General features: G+C 37.9%; 1 protein-coding gene across 1 annotated transcript; it reads left to right on the forward strand.

Moving 5' to 3' along the window:
- Window positions 1–1,819: 1,819 nt before the first annotated feature.
- Window positions 1,820–14,510, forward strand: LOC109415684 (ammonium transporter Rh type A-like). The gene is made up of 5 exons (XM_029871874.2): window positions 1,820–2,138; window positions 12,786–13,573; window positions 13,639–13,848; window positions 13,918–14,011; window positions 14,097–14,510. Exons 1-5 carry the CDS (start codon window positions 1,970–1,972, stop codon window positions 14,219–14,221), a joined length of 1,386 nt encoding a protein of 461 aa, XP_029727734.2. The 5' UTR covers window positions 1,820–1,969; the 3' UTR covers window positions 14,222–14,510.
- Window positions 14,511–16,562: the final 2,052 nt, after the last annotated feature.

The raw sequence follows: 16,562 nt of genomic DNA on the forward strand, positions 1-16,562 counted from the left end.
TCCGCCGAAAACACTAACTTCAAATTTTAAACCTTGGATAAGATATCTTCTTCTTTTTTATGGCTCTACGTCCCCATTGAGACTTGGCCCACCTAGCATCAACTCAGTGTCCTTAGAGCACTTCCGCAGTTATTAATTGAAGGGCTTTCTTTGCCTGCCTTTGCATGTATTTGTATACTGTGAGGCAAGTACAGTGATAGACATTCGTTTAGCCGAGGCCCAAAAGTTTTCAAAAAAGTGTCAGGAAACGCATACAAAAGATTTTATGATAAAACTTTTTTATGGCAGTGATAGTATATCTAGTACTGTTTTAACGTATATATACACTGAAACAAAAACGAGGGTAAAAACCCTTCAAATGCCATTTTTTGCCTAGTAAACGAATGTCTAGGTGCCGAGGTGAATTGAAAATTGGTTTTCAATAGAATTTTTGTAATTTCGTTAGTGTATTTTGAGGATAAACCCCAAGGCATTTAGTTTATGACGTGTTAGCAAGATAATTCACCTTAAAAGTTTGTTTTTTTTTTGTGAAATTCAAAGAAGTATTACAAAAATTTGTCCCGATAAGGGGAAACGATAATAAATTAATTTATTTAAGGAAAATAAAGGCGTATCCTAATGCCTCTGAAGTATAACTGTATAAAACTAGCATTACTAAATGAATTAGAAGACTGCCAAGCGAAAGAACAGCAAGAAGAGTCGGAATTTTTGAACCCTGTTTATTTTAAAGCAGATGATCATACAAAAATGCATGACATGACATTGGCTTATTTCATTTAATCTGAAGAAATATATTATAATTGAGTCTTAGATTTGAACCACATTCATTTTTAACATGATTTATTTGAATAGAACGTCTAAATTATGAAACAAGTAGTTTATGCTAAAAAAATTGGATACTTTCTATGCCATTTCTCAAAATATGAGGCATCCAATGTATGTTATTTCAGTCAGAATACAGTCTAGCAGATATTGGGAGCTATTAGAAGACGTAATAGTAGTAAACGCTGTGACTTATGCAAGTTAAACTACCATATTTTATCAAAACAATACTTAAATGCATGATTTTTTTATGGCAAACTTTTTTGTAAAAACTTTGTGTTTCGTAGATTTTTAACCTGCATTCGTCGTTATACTTTTATTGGAATCTTTTAAAGCACTTCCGATTAAAATAACTACAACAAATCTTAATTTGGAAACACTTTCAATATTAAAACTTACTTATATGAGATGCATGTAAGATAAATATGGCAACACTTCTAAAAACGATCAAATTCATGATTTACAAGTCGATCTATAATGCAGTTCACCATACAAAATGATTCTATTGGATATTATTCGAAATTTGATAGTTTTTATTATGGCATTCTAAAAAATGTAAAATTCGGCTAAACGAATATCTAGCCAAATTTTCTATTTTTCTTTTATTTTACTGCCATGAAATAAATAATATATTGTTTTATCGTATTGACTAATGCAAATTACCTAGAAGATCCTCCAAAAATTAAAAAAAAGAACATACAATTATTACAGTTGCGAAAAAAAAAGAAAAAATATGCCTCGGCTAAACGAATGTCTACCACTGTACAATTAAACACTATGCCCAGGGAGTCGTGAAAATTTCCCCAACCAGAACGGGAATCGCACCCGTTGTCTCCGGATTTGTGATCCATAGCCTTAACCACTAGGGTAACTGGAAACCAAATAATAAGACATGTGAATCACAAAAGGAAAGATAAAAGAGATAACATTGCACCAAAGATGGATTAATTCGCAGATCCAAAATCACATCCACGCTCGACCCGGTGAGACAATTTTGGTCAGTATTTTTTGGGGAAGATCAATCATCTCCGCCAGTCTGCCCCAAGCAGGCAATCAGGATAGCCATCCAGCGAAGGCAAAACAACTATAGTTTTACCCGAGCAAAGCCTAGTGTTAATCAGTAAAGAAGTTTTCAAAAATCGAAATAATGTCTTCACTGGGATCCTCCGTGTGTGGATATGTGCTGCTGTTGGTGGTGCAGATAGTGCTCATCATAGTGTTTGGATTTTTCACAAATTACTCAGAGGAAATCTTACCGAAAAATGGAAACGCAACGGAAGGACTCGAGGATAAGAAGCCTTTAGCAAAGTACCCACGTGAGTGTTACATTGAATATGAAATTAAGAAAAAAAATCTTTAAGGTAACTTTAATCAGGACGGAAATTGTATTCTATGAATTACTTGAATTAGTTGGTACACAGCTGAGCAACCCAGATTTTTTTTATAATGGCTTCGAGTAACTTAATGGCTGTTTTTCGCAAAAAACCCGAATTGGTGAAAACTTTCAGTTTACAACTGTGAAAGCATCTAAATCAGGAAGCCACACTACAAAGATGAAATAGAAGCAAAAACTTGTTTCTTTCTCTTTTAAAACCTAGATATTTTCCAGCACTAAACCCATAACTTATTCTTTTCCCATATATCTACTGATTTATTCTTGGACAACAATGATGTCCAAGTCCATCGCTTCACTGTGGTAATTTCAACTCATTAGTGATCAAGTGTATCAAACTCAATAAAAAACTTTCCAAAAATTCCAAAAGCAATTTAATTAGGTATTAATTCCTTTCAGTTCCGTGCATACACAATGGGTTATGTCATGTGAAGCAAATAAATCGTCTCACATCTGCGCCTGTTAAGATAAAACCGATTGAACAAGAAGGTGTACGGATTAAAGCGAAAACGAATTACGCCATTTATGTTATTCGTATATCACGCGCTTCAAAGGTGCTCGCCGTGGAACGCAAATTAATATATTTAATTTAATTATATCCTTCGTCAAAATAATATTCGACTAATTGTTACTAAGAAATCATTGTGTCCAGGTGCATTCTCTATCGCTATGGGGCGCGATGCCAAAATAAATAAACCAGAATTCAGTGATAATTACTCGTATGAAAATTCACGCCTCTCCGGCGTGGCTAGAAACAACACTATCCAAATCATGTGAAAACTTCTACCGTCAAACTGATTCCATTCGAATTAGTCTAATCAAAAATAGCTAATTGGCACGGCGGCGACACCGGCAGCGGTATTCCCTTTGTAGGCGGCACTCATTCATGCACATATTCAAAGCAGAACGATAAACATTCACATCACAAATAGCACCCAGATTAGCAAATGATCCGAACAAATATAACACTTTTGCATTCGGTACATCCGCCGAAAAAATGCAACTACTCTAGCAAAGACATCAAAAACGTAGATGATGAAAACTATGCGAATCAATGTGATGCGGTGAGAAAAAAAAATAACGGCTTTATTAACAAGTCGAAGCTCAAATGGGATGAGACGAAAGACAAACATTCCCGAGCCGTAACGGCTGTAGGCATGAAAGTGGATGGCACGTGGCGGCTGTAGAAGCAATCAATTAAGAAATAAGCAGCTTGACACTACTTGTAACTGCTAGAAATTGAAAGGTATCCTTTGTCAAAGTTAAGGTGGGAAGGTCTACAAGTCTACCGACTTGTAAAGGTAACTGCCGGATCTGAAATCGAACACAATAAAGTTCTTTTTGCATGCAAAAAATACAAGTTGATAGAAAACTTGACAAATATGTAGGAAAATATTTAGTGAAAGTTTGTACAGAGAGCATATAATTAAACTCATAACCAAATAATTCAAAGAATTCTTGAATCATTTCTAGAAATAAAAAAAAAGTGAAATATTTTGCTTGAATAAATTCCAAAAGGAAACCATGCACAAGATCCCACAGCTGTCCCAAAAGAAATCTTCTGGAGGTAACCACTGAACAATCTCAGGAAGACTGGTGAATGATTTGGCTGAATTGATAGCATTTCTAGTGGAGTTCCCAAAAGGATTTCTCGTAGAGCTTCTTGGCAAGATTTTTCCTTTCATATTACGAGGAGCACCTCAAACAATTCTTTTCAATAGTTTTAGGTTTTTTTTTGGAATAGCATCCTAGAATTTACTGGAATAATAAAACTAAAAAAAATCCTCCAAAAGTTCCTCGAGAAAAATAACGACGTTGGCAGTGGGTATTTCGATCGCGCTCAAAGTCGAAGCAATAAAACGACTACGGAACTTTTGTTTGAATTTCTAAATAAATTATGATGAAATTTCATGCAAAACTTAGGACACAAATCTGATTAAACTTAAAGTACAGGGGATGGCCAAAATGTTTGGGATAGGCAACTTTTTTTCTCCCACAAAAAAATTCAACATGCTGTAACTTTTCACAGAGTGCATCAAAAAATCTCAAATTTTACCTGTTTGTCAACCTATTCTATGTGCATCATTGGTACAAATTTGGGCTCGATTGATTTATTTTTCGCGAAGTTAGAACCGTTCGTGTAAAACACAATTTTTTGGACATCTATTTTTTGAACCGTCATATCTCGGAAACCAGTGAACCGAATTGAATGAATTTTTTAACGTTTATCAACAATATATTGATACTTAACACGACGTTATAAAATGTAATATTTTCTCACGGCGAATTAAGTTATACCGGGTTGAAATTTTTACCCATATAGAGGAAAATAAGTCAAATTTACAATGCCACACAAAAATTATGAAATGTGTTCTTCCTTCAATCTTAATAGGCTCTAATATATCTGATTAGAGATAATTTGAGAACAGAAGTGAAAAATCTTTGGATATCAACACTAAAATTTATTGACATTGATGTAAAAAAATACATTTTTTCGAGAAAAATCCAAAAAGTGTCAATCCATGATAACTTTGTTCAACGTTTAAAAAGTACCTATGTTTTAATAGTTTGTGAAGCATTTATATATTGTTAGTGTACGTTCAAAATTTCATTCAATTCGGTTCACTGGTTTCCGAGATATGACAGCTCAAAAATTAGTTGTCTAAAAAAAGGTGTTTTACCCGAACTGTTCTAACTTTGCGAAATATTAATCAATCGAGCCCAAATTTGTACCAATGATGCACATATAATAGGTTGTCAAACAGTCAAAATTTGAGATTTTCTGATGCACTCTATGCAAAGTTATAGCATGTTGAACTTTTTGTGAGAGAAAAAAAAGTTGCCTATCCCAAACATTTTGGCCATCCCCTGTACTTCCACCCACATGGAGGAATTTTTATAGGGTTTGAAATTGAATTTTGCAAAATTCATTAGAAAATTCACGATTCAAATTCTGAAGAAGTTTTAAAAGACAATAACACCGTCTTCGATATTCGGCCTTTATGAACATTAGTAACATTCAACAACGGACAACACGTATAACACCCAGTGGCCCAGTGGAGAATTTTCCGTTTGACGAAAAGTTTTCCCCGACTCGGAGCGGGAATCGAACCCACCCTCCGAGGCTAATGAGACACCTGAATGACTGACGCCGCTATCTGCTCGGCCACGAAGCCCACATGGTAATGACTTGCGAAATTTGTCGAAAATAGTTAGCCACATTTTACAAAAACAAATCCATATGGACTTTTTTCATGGTTCTATCTACGTCCTAAAAAACTTTGCTTAAATTTTATCCTGAATATGTTCTTATGAACTTTTAAAATGTACACAAAAAGTGAAAGGAAATTACTAAAGGAATTCCTATAAATGGTACCAGGATTTTTTTTGCAAAATTTTTCTCTCCTAATATTTTTCTTTGAAATTGGGCAATAAGTTTTTTCTGAAATTGTTTCCAATCTCTCAATCTAAGAGAGTCCTTTCTTGAAATATTGTGAATTCTTTAGAAATCTCTCCAGACGAATAGACTGTGTCCAGTAGCGTAGCCAGAAATTTGCTCTGGGAGGGATTTTAACCAATCAATGATACCTTTTTTGGAATTTGACCATCGCATTTCATAATTAGCAATGTATACTTACGGCATATATATATTCGATTGTAGTCGTAGTGTTAAAATCGAAAAAAAAATTCGCCAAAAAGCGGTGTATACTGAAATTTTTATCCACGAATTTTTTGTCCGAGGGGGGGGGGGTGGGTGTAACACTAATCAGCACAACTCACCTATCCGTCTATTATTAAAATAAATATGTGGTAATACTTAATCAGTAGAAGTTCAAAAACTGCAGGATTCTTAATAAATGGTATTTTTTTCCTAATTGAACTCTTCTACATATGACTTTATTTTATAATTTCTGGAAAAAATCGGTATTGTAAAGGTATGTTTTCAAAGCATGTCATTAATAGCGGAAGACGAAACAGGCCCCGTTGCAATCCTCCAGAAATACATCACAGTAACGGCAATGCCTATAGCTTCAGTTTCTGAATTGCGGAGAGAATTTTTGGAGGAATTCATGGAGAAGTTCCTAAGGAAATACAAGGACAATCCTGTATCCTTCGCAACGGCTTCGTGCCGCGAGCCGATATATGAAGGGATAAAGACGGAGGCCTCTTGACTTTATTTTATAATTTCTGGAAAAAATCGGTATTGTAGAGGTATGTTTTCAAAGCATGTCATTAATAGCGGAAGACGAAACAGGCCCCGTTGCAATCCTCCAGAAATACATCACAGTAACGGCAATGCCTATAGCTTCAGTTTCTGAATTGCGGAGAGAATTTTTGGAGGAATTCATGGAGAAGTTCCTAAGGAAATACAAGGACAATCCTGTATCCTTCGCAACGGCTTCGTGCCGCGAGCCGATATATGCAGGGATAAAGACGGAGGCCTCTTGACGGACGGACGTGAGGTGATCGAAAGGTGGAAGCAGCACTTCGATCGTAGGCACGGGAGCCCACGGCAACGGAAGGAACGACGACGCCAGTGCAGCGGAGGACGGAAATGAACCAACTCCCACGCTGAGGGAAGTTAAGGATGCCATTCACCAGCTCAAAACCAGCAAAGCAGCTGGTAAGGATGGTATCGCAGCTGAACTCATCAAGATGGGCCCAGAAAAGTTGGCCACCTGTCTGCATCCGAACACTACCGAACAGCTACCGGAGGAGTGGAAGGAAGGGGTAACCTGCCCCATTCACAAGAAAGGCGACCATTTGGAATGTGAGAACTTCAGGGCGATCACTATTTTGAATGCTGCCTACAAAGTGCTATCCCAGATCATCTTCCGTCGTCTGTCACCTAAAACGAATAAGTTCGTGGGAAGTTATCAAGCCGGCTTCATCGACGGCCGGTCGACAACGGACCAGATCTTTACCGTACGGCAAATCCTCCAGAAATACCACCGTGAATACCAGATCCCAACGCATCACCTGTTCATCAACTTCAAAGCAGCATACGACAGTATCGAGCTATGGAGAATCGTGAACGAAAACGGCTTTCTTGGGAAGCTGACTAGACTGATTAAAGCAACGATGGACAGTGTGCAAAAGTGCGTAAGGGTTTTAGGTGAACTATCCAGTTCATTTGAATCTCGCCGGGGACTGCGACAAGGTGATTAATTCTCATCAACTACTCTTCAACATAGCTCTGGAAGGTGTGATGCGACGAGCCGGGCTCAACAGCCGGGGAACGATTTTCACAAAATCCGGTCAATTTGTGTGCTTTGCGGACGACATTTACATTATTGCCAGAACATTTGGAATGGTGGCAGAGCTGTACACCCGCCTAAAACGCGAAGCAGCAAAGTTCGGACTGGTGGTGAATGCCTCAAAAACAAAGTACATGCTGGTAGGCGGAACCGAACACGACCGGATCCGTCTGGGTAGCAATGTTACGATAGACGGAGATACTTTCGAGTTTCGAGGTGGTGAAGGAATTCGTCTACCTCGGATCCTTACTGACGGCTGACAACAAAGTGAGCCATGAAATTCGGAGGTGCATCATCAGCGGAAGTCGGGCCTACTACGGGCTCCAGAAAAAACTGCGGTCGAAAAAGATTCACCCACGCACGCACCAAATGCACCATGTACAAAACGCTAATAAGACCGGTGGACCTCTACGGGCATGAGACATGGACTATGCTCGAGGAGGACCTGCAAGCACTCGGAGTTTTCGAGCGACGCGTGCTAAGGACGATCTTCGGCGGTGTGCAGGAGAACGGTTTGTGGCGGAGAAGGATGAACCACGAGCTCGCTGCGAACCCAGCATCCAGAAGGTGGCCAAAGCCGAAAGGATACAGTGGGCAGGGCATGTTGCAAGAATGCCGGACAACAACTCTACAAAGCTGGTGTTTGCAACTGATCCGGTTGGCACTAGAAGGTGTGTAACGCAAAGCGCATGATGGGCGGACCTGGTGGAGCGTGACCCTGCGAGCATTGGGCGCGACCGAGGATGGAGAGCGGCAGCCACAAACCGAGTATTGTGGCGTACTAAGTATTGTTGATTAGGTTCTATCTTAAATGTAATGTTGAAAAAATAAATGTATGTACAGTATGACCCATAAAAAAATGCGACAGTTTTCAAAGTCGTCGTTCCCCTACTTCGAACTGATTAACCTCGCATGTATCTATTGGATAGTATAGTAGAGCCACTAATCTTATAATGGCAAAGGAACATAGACTGATTGCATGCAAATACCTTCGGAAATATAACGTTGAACATATGAATGTCGAAATCGTCCACGCGCCAGAGGCCGTTTTTTAAGGCTTTTTACGGCATCATCAGCATTGGTAGCCATGTTGGATATGAGCCTCAAAATTTCAAAGTGATAATTCTCTGCCACCAAAGCGAATATTCGTATGAAAAAGTGTCATCCTATATGCTCACTCGCAGTGATTGCGATGATACTTTTTCTGCTGCGTTGCCGCAGAATTGACAGTTTTTTATCACTTCAAAAATGCGAGGCAAACAATCATTGAAAATCAAAAAGTCAATGATTCGTTTGAAAACTAAGTGATGCAGTAAGACACCTTAAGGATATAATTTTCTTTCAATTGCTTTCAATCACATTCAATCAAATTTTATTTTCAAAATAGTACTTTTATGGCTGGATAAGGTCTTCAGGAGTTGGTTGGTTCGTCGGACAAGCACGAAAAAAATATTAACTTATAAATTAAGAGACATTTTGTGAAAATTGAATTATTTGACAAATGATAATTTTTAGAAAATATTATGTTTTAAGCATGAAATTGTTTTTAAGTACATAGTATTTGTACCTATCATAAAGGTAGGTATATTAGCCTGGTACACGGTTTATATGGGAAAATACAAAAAATGGAAAAACTCTAACTCCTGTATACTTTTTGAGTTCCTCTTTGGTCCCAAATCAACTGTGCAAAATTTCATATCGATCGGAAAAACTATATTTTAGCGCCCGCCATTCTTAGTTTTTCATACGATTTACTATGGGGAAATTTTACATCTGCAAAGAAAAATCGCTAGGAGTCACCCCTAGATCCCTAAAAATAAGTCGATGAATGATTTCTGTAGAAAACTTCACGAGGAATCAGACCTCCGAAGACCGCAAACCGATGCGACGTTCGTGGAAAAAGTTATTAAGCCTCTCCCGATCGGTAAAATGACGAGATTTTATTATTTATTGTTATTCCTTACATGTTAAACAGCATTAGCATGCCATTCGGTTTTCTGTTAATAACTTTTTCCACATGCCTTAGATCGCTTTGCGGTCTTCAGAGAGTTGGTTCCTCGTAAAATTTCCAACAGAAATCATTCATCGATTTATTTTTAGGGGTTAAGGGGCAACCTGTGGCGATTTTCTTTGAAAAAGTGAATTTCCCCATAGTAAATCGTATGAAAACTTTAAATGGCTGGCGCTAAAATATAGTTTCTCCGATCGAGCTGAAATTTTGCACAGTTGATTTGGGACCAAAAAGGAACTCAAAAAGTGTACAGGAGTAAAATGTCTTTCGGTGTCCCACTCTAAGGTATATATGCCTTCATCGACAAAAAAATGTTTTGAAAAATGTTCTAACAGTGTTAAGTTTTTTTTATTAATTTATCTTAAATACGGTTTTTAATATGTAGCACTTTTTTTAGTTTTTGTTTCCTAAACATTTGAAATTATTTTTACAATATTTTTCAAACATGGGCGTATTAAAGAGTACATATTTCTTCATGGTTTCCATGTGTTTAAAAGTTTTTATCTTAGTTCATTTTGCTATGAAAATTATAGGAAAACTTGATTTTATTTAGAAATTGTTAACAATTATAAGGTATCCCATATACGTAACCAATGAATATTTTGACAAAAATTTTAGAGATCCTGTATGACAATGACCTCCTTATTGTATCCTAATCCAAAAAAGTTTAATTCATTGGGATTATTTCATTAAAAATCATCAAATACTGCAAAAAAATGGAATGTCGCATTTTTTTATGGGTCATACTGTATGTATGTATCCTTCGGCCGTGGTCTTGATGATCACAAGTTTGCTTAGCACACACTATTTTACCGAAATCTCAACCGTTAAGGTTAGTATACCGAAAAAATTCGGTAAGCTGAAAACATTTACCGAACTTCGTTAAAGCTTGACAGATAAACGATAACATTTTACCGAAATTTTGTATTTTTTACAGGATTTCGGTAAAATCCATTACCGAACGCTCAGCAGTTTAGATTTCGGTAAAAATTACCGAACGCGATTAGCTGTGTATGTAGATGATTATGGGTACAATTCTCCGCCACACTACCCAAAACGCCAAACCAACACCGTCGATTGAAAATAGCCGATGAAGTCCCAAAAAATGTCAAAGCAAAATAAATATAGTTTGAATGATTCTTAAAGACATCCATGAAGTTTTTTTTTAAATATTCCTAGTGAATATCCTAGAAGAAGTTCCTGTAATTTCTAGATGAACCCCTGGAAGAATTTCTGGCGAAATTTCAAAAAGAATCCTTGAAGGAATTCCCGAAGGATTAATAAAGAAAATCGTAAAAAGAGTTGTCCGATGGCACACTAAAATAATTCCAATAGCTAGTTCTAGAGAAATCTTCGAAAGAACGAAGAATTTTTAAAAGCATTCCTAGAAGCATCCTTTGAAGAATTCTTCAAAACATTCCTAGGGGAATACATGGAAGTATTTCTGGAGGAAATCACGGAAAAAAATCATGAAGCAATGTCTAAAAGAATTTCTGGAAGAATTTCTAAAGAGAGCCCAGAAGGAGTTTCTAAAGAAATCCTCGTAGAATTTTTCAAACGCAATTGAGAGACAATTCTCAAGGCAATCCCTAGAAGAATTTGAAACAATTTGGACACAGGAATCCATGCAAAAATCTTTAGATAAATTCATGAAAGTAATCTTCAATGGTCTCTTAGAATTGTGTCTAATGTCTGAAAGATTATTAAAAGCGGATCTAATTAGACTTTGCCGGGCGCAAACGTGTTTTGTGTTTCTCTGTGCGTGTCATTTTTGCACCTGCTTATCGAATGTTTTTCCAAAGTGAATTACTGAAAATTGTGCTGAAACGTGGAATACTAAAAACTTTATCCAGATTTCATACCACCGATTCCTCAAGCAACTGCAAACTCTAATCACAAGGTCTGTGCACTACAATCATGGCCAAATCAGTATTCGATGGATTCTTGGCCACAATCAATCAGCCGTAAGATCTGCACAATTACTTGAAAATCTTATGCAATCTATTCATGATTAATGTATTCTCGTAGAGTTATTTATGACAATCGGGAAAGGGCCACCTCATTTTTTTCTCTTTTCAGAGAGCGAGTAATGGCGTTTGAACCTAGGCTTTCGATCCTGAACATGAGGGTCTCATCCCACAAATGTGAGAACTTCAACGGAGTGACAATAACCTTCCCAGCACTGTCACTTCCAACGTTTTTTTTTTAATTTTTTTCTTTCTCTTTCTCTTTCTTGTTTTTTGTTATATATTATAAGTCACATACCATACGGAGCGGCTGACGGTAAATGTATTCAATGACGCTATACAGTAGGCCTGGCCGCTTCAATACTTGTAATGTATGTAATAATTGATAATGACACGAAAAATGATAAAGTTGCCGATTTTATCATTTTCCAGATTTTTTTCCAAGAGATATCTGTGTATGTAGACTTGATTAGATTAAACTAATGCCTGAAGGAATATTAAGAATTTCTTGAGGTTTTTCCTTAACGAAACTACGGTGAAATTATTGGAGGAATTTATATACGAATACTTGGAAAAATGCCTAAGAGAATTTCAATACGAAGGAATTCCCAAAGAAAAACCAGACGAGAACCAAGGATTTTCTAACAGAATCTTTTTTTTTTATTTATGTGTATTTTAACTTAGATGCTAATTCTTCACTCATTCTAACAGAATCCTTGGAAGAACACTCAAAGAGATTTGAAGAGAAACCCTCCGAGGAATTTCAAAATCATGCCCAGCATGAATTTCCGAAGGAATCTTTGAAAATAAAATCTCAAATGGTAACCAGACTCAATTCGCAAAGAAATCTCAGAAACAATCCTTAAAGAATTCTCAGTTCAAGTCTTAAAATAATTTCTAAAAGAATTCAAGGAAGGACAACTATGTTTATTTATAGCTTATTGTAGGTAGAGATTTCTTTGAGATTATTCAAGATATGTTCTGCATGGGTATTTTAGGAAATACTGTTTTTATCTTTATTAATAAGATTTAAGCCCTAGGCTAGTTGTTTTCGAGACCCACGCTGTACTTTCTATCCGAAGGAAAAACTCACATTTCGTGTGATTGTCGGGAATGGGATTCGATCGCTGGCCCACGGATTGTCACGTGCTTTGTGATTGTCACCACATCAGGTCCACTCCATTGAAAAGTAAAGCAATATGTTCAAACTACGCAACATAGTCGTAATGCAATTGAGACCGATAAAACTAATATGTGACCCAATTATGTTGAACATCAGCTGTATTTGTCAAATACCTATTTCATTTTTTTTTTCATTTCTATCTTTCTTACAGACTTCCAAGACATCCACGTGATGATCTTCATCGGTTTCGGCTTTCTGATGACGTTCCTCAAGCGGTACGGCTTCAGTGCCACTGGTCTGAATCTGCTGGTCGCATCCCTCGCAATCCAATGGGCCATCGTCATGCGCGGCTGCTACGTCATGGAAGGCGGAAAAATTCCTCTGTCGTTGGACAGCCTCATTGGTGCGGATATTGCCGCTGCCGCCGTGCTGATCAGCATGGGAGCTCTACTGGGTCGGACAACGCCGATGCAGCTGCTGGTAATGACCATTTGTGAAATTGCTGTTTTCGCAGCGAACGAGTACCTGCAGGTTGATCTGATGAGGATCGCCGATGTCGGAGGATCGATCACGGTGCATGCCTTCGGAGCTTACTTCGGACTTGCAGTGAGCTTCGCTTTGCGGCCAAGCAAAGAAGACGCCAAAACTGGACCCATGGAGGGTTCGTCGTACGGTTCGGATATCACTGCCATGATTGGGACGATTTTCCTGTGGATCTTTTGGCCGAGTTTCAATTCGGCACTGGTTGATGGAGCCGATCAGGAACGTGCTATCATCAATACCTATCTATCGCTGGCGGGTGCAACTGTCATTACTTTTGTAATGTCGATTATGGTGAGCCACGAGAAGAAGTTCGATATGGTCCACGTGCAAAACTCAACCTTGGCGGGAGGCGTTGCCGTGGGATCGGTTTGTAATTTACTGATACATCCATTCGGTGCTGTGCTGGTAGGAGTAATTGCCGGAGTGATCTCCGTTCTTGGATATCGGTTCCTCACGGTAAGGCAAAAGATGGTCATACTGGAATCTTTAGTGTATCACTAACAGGGGAATTGTTTTTTCAGCCAGCAATGCTGTCGAAGCTACGCATTTCTGACACATGTGGTGTGAATAATTTGCACGGCATGCCAGCTCTACTATCGGCCGTTTTCTCTGCCATCTATGCATCTGTAGCAACAACCGAAGTTTACGGAAATTCATTGACCACCATATTTCCAGCAATGAAACAAAACTCCTCGCTGACGGAGGAGGATTTGCACGGAATGGTTATTGGAGTATGATACATTACGAAGGCTGAATGTTTACTTCATGAATCATGAACTAATACCGACTTTCCATTGTAGGGTTACGGACGAAGTGCTGCTATGCAAGGAGCTTACCAATTGTCGGCCATCTCACTCACAGTTCTTATCGCCATTGTCGGAGGTCTCTCTACAGGTAATCATTAGACTTTTCCAAATGTAGCAACAAGAAATCTAGAAAATTTCGGTTCACCAAGCTTTGTTTCAACTTTGATTCACAGGTTTAGTGCTGCGGTCACCGATGATGCGTCAACTGGAGAAGGAAGAGCATCACATAGATGATGTCTGCTGGGAAACTCCCGCTGAATCGGACACTGAAGAACCATCCACTAACTTATGCCAGTAACGGTGTGCAACGGTAGGGCTCGTGGTTCTGGCTAAAGTCTACGCTCCATACAAATTACGAAAGTTTTGTATGGGCAAAATCCTATGTACGAGGAGGAAGGGTGCTTTGAGTTGGCCAAAAATGAGTATACGAAGTTTATGACAGCACCCTATGAGTTTTATCATAAGCAAATCTATTTTAGATCTTATTTGTTTAAATTGTACAGTTGTTTAGAAACGTCAAATAAAGAATCAAGATCATCAGCATATGTAAAACAATAGATAAAAAGGTACATTCATGTTAACCTTATTTCAAATTTCACTGTGTCTCATTTTTTGCAATTCAAGGTTGAAGAAGCTCTTATTGGCATAAGTGCATAAGTGTTTGCTTTGAAAACCAATTCTTCTGCAAAACAATTTCTCAGTGAAATTTTCATTTTTTAAATGTTAATGGTGACGATTATGTCAATGATGACTTTTTCAACCATTACAAAAAGAAATCGACGAATACCGTTATAGTTATTTATGTAACGAGTTGCAAAAAGTTGATTTTTTCAGCACGGGTCGTACATTTAAATTGGGTAAATACGAAGAATGCTGAAAAAATCGAGTTTTGCAACGAGTTACACACAAAATTTTATGCAATCATTTTTTTCATAATGCAACTCATTTGAGCTGCATAATGTTCATAATGCAACTCAAATGAGTTGCATTATGATAATAATACAACTATTTTTTCATTATGCAACTCATAACAGTTGCATAACGAATCAGTTCGGAAAAACTGGCCATTATGATATCAAAATGAGTTAGATAAAATTTAAATTATGATACTGAATTGCATAAAATTTACTATAATCTCTTGAAGTTCGAGGGCCATAGGTGTACAAGGATTTAAGCCTATCGACATTATAAACCACTCATCCACCACTCGTCGTTACCACCTTATTCAATCATCAGGGTCATGTATGTCAGCTTTAATCCCAGATTTATATCACACAGGCACGTCCCCAGTTGGTGTGAACCTGTGAAAACGTGGTGCAAAAAGTATCACTTGAACTTCCACACTTCACCTATTCGATTTATATCTAGGTATATAGAGACAACAAATATGGCAAATAAATTCTCTAAATTACTCGAGTAAACTGTGCGGAAGCATGAGGGCAGAATGGGGAGTGCTGCGAAAACTGCAAGAAACAGCAATGGGTAGCTTCCCAGCAGTGATTGCGAATCTAGGCTCCAGCGCAATGTACATTAATCTAATTTGGCGCAAAGTTACAGGTGTATCAAGAAATAAACGTAAAATTTACTTTCAGTGCTATTTTCAACTTATCAGGAAGCTGGTAGCTGATTAATGGTTAAAAGTATTATGCCAAACAACGTTTTTGTTCTGGAAAGCCTTAACCATTATGTTATTTTTCAACAGCGTACACTGTAGTACAATCTACATGCGTTCCTAATAGTAGGAAATTAGTACGCCAGAAAATAGGATTGACCCATTGACATCGAGCTTCCGACATAGCATGGCGTACCATCTATGTGTATAAGAATGCACAGACCAAACTACATTCGCATACTAAAAGCACCCGACATGGCTGCAGGACATTTGTTGGATTGCAGAATCACATGCCGGACATTGTATATAAGCTTGCCATCAATTCAATTAGATTTGGTGTTTGCAAACAATCTACTGGCATTTCGCGTGGATAAGCCTCATGTTGAGCCGGAAACAGTCTGTATATACGTATACCTGACAGATGGTCAAAAATTGAGCAAATGTTAGTAAAACTGTGATTTTCAATCAGTAAACTAGCTCGTAGGATACCTAGTAGAAATTTCACTTTCAAATCACTAAAAATAAACAGCCCAGATTTTTTAAACCCCTAAACAGGTCGCCTCAATACGCGATACAATAGTTTAGTCACTAATTGTAGTCGCTTCTTCCCCGGCAGAACACCACCACTCCAAAAAAGAACTATGCTCGTTCAAAGCAATAATGCAGTGCATCAACCACGCGAACGAACGCCGTGTGTACGAGAGGTACGTTGTACGCCAGGCCAAAGAAGCCATAAAGTGATGGTTGCTAATTTTCCAATAACACCGTTGGTTGTGTATTGTTGAGAAGTGAGTAAAAGTCGAGAACCAAATCAGCTCCGACCAGTGAGCTCTTCGGTGGAAGTGGAATTCCTAAGGTGTGCCCAACTACTAGTCGGTTATGAAGATTAATTAAAAACTCCCATCGACGAACGAAGCTCGAACTTTAAATTTAAAAAAAATCGAAAGAATCCAGTGCGCAAGTACTGTAAACGACGGCACACAATGAAAACTCGACGAGAACTCAGTCGATGTTGAAAAAAGAATGC

This window comes from Aedes albopictus, chromosome 3 (assembly GCF_035046485.1).
Source record: "Aedes albopictus strain Foshan chromosome 3, AalbF5, whole genome shotgun sequence".
Lineage (NCBI taxonomy): Eukaryota > Metazoa > Arthropoda > Insecta > Diptera > Culicidae > Aedes > Aedes albopictus.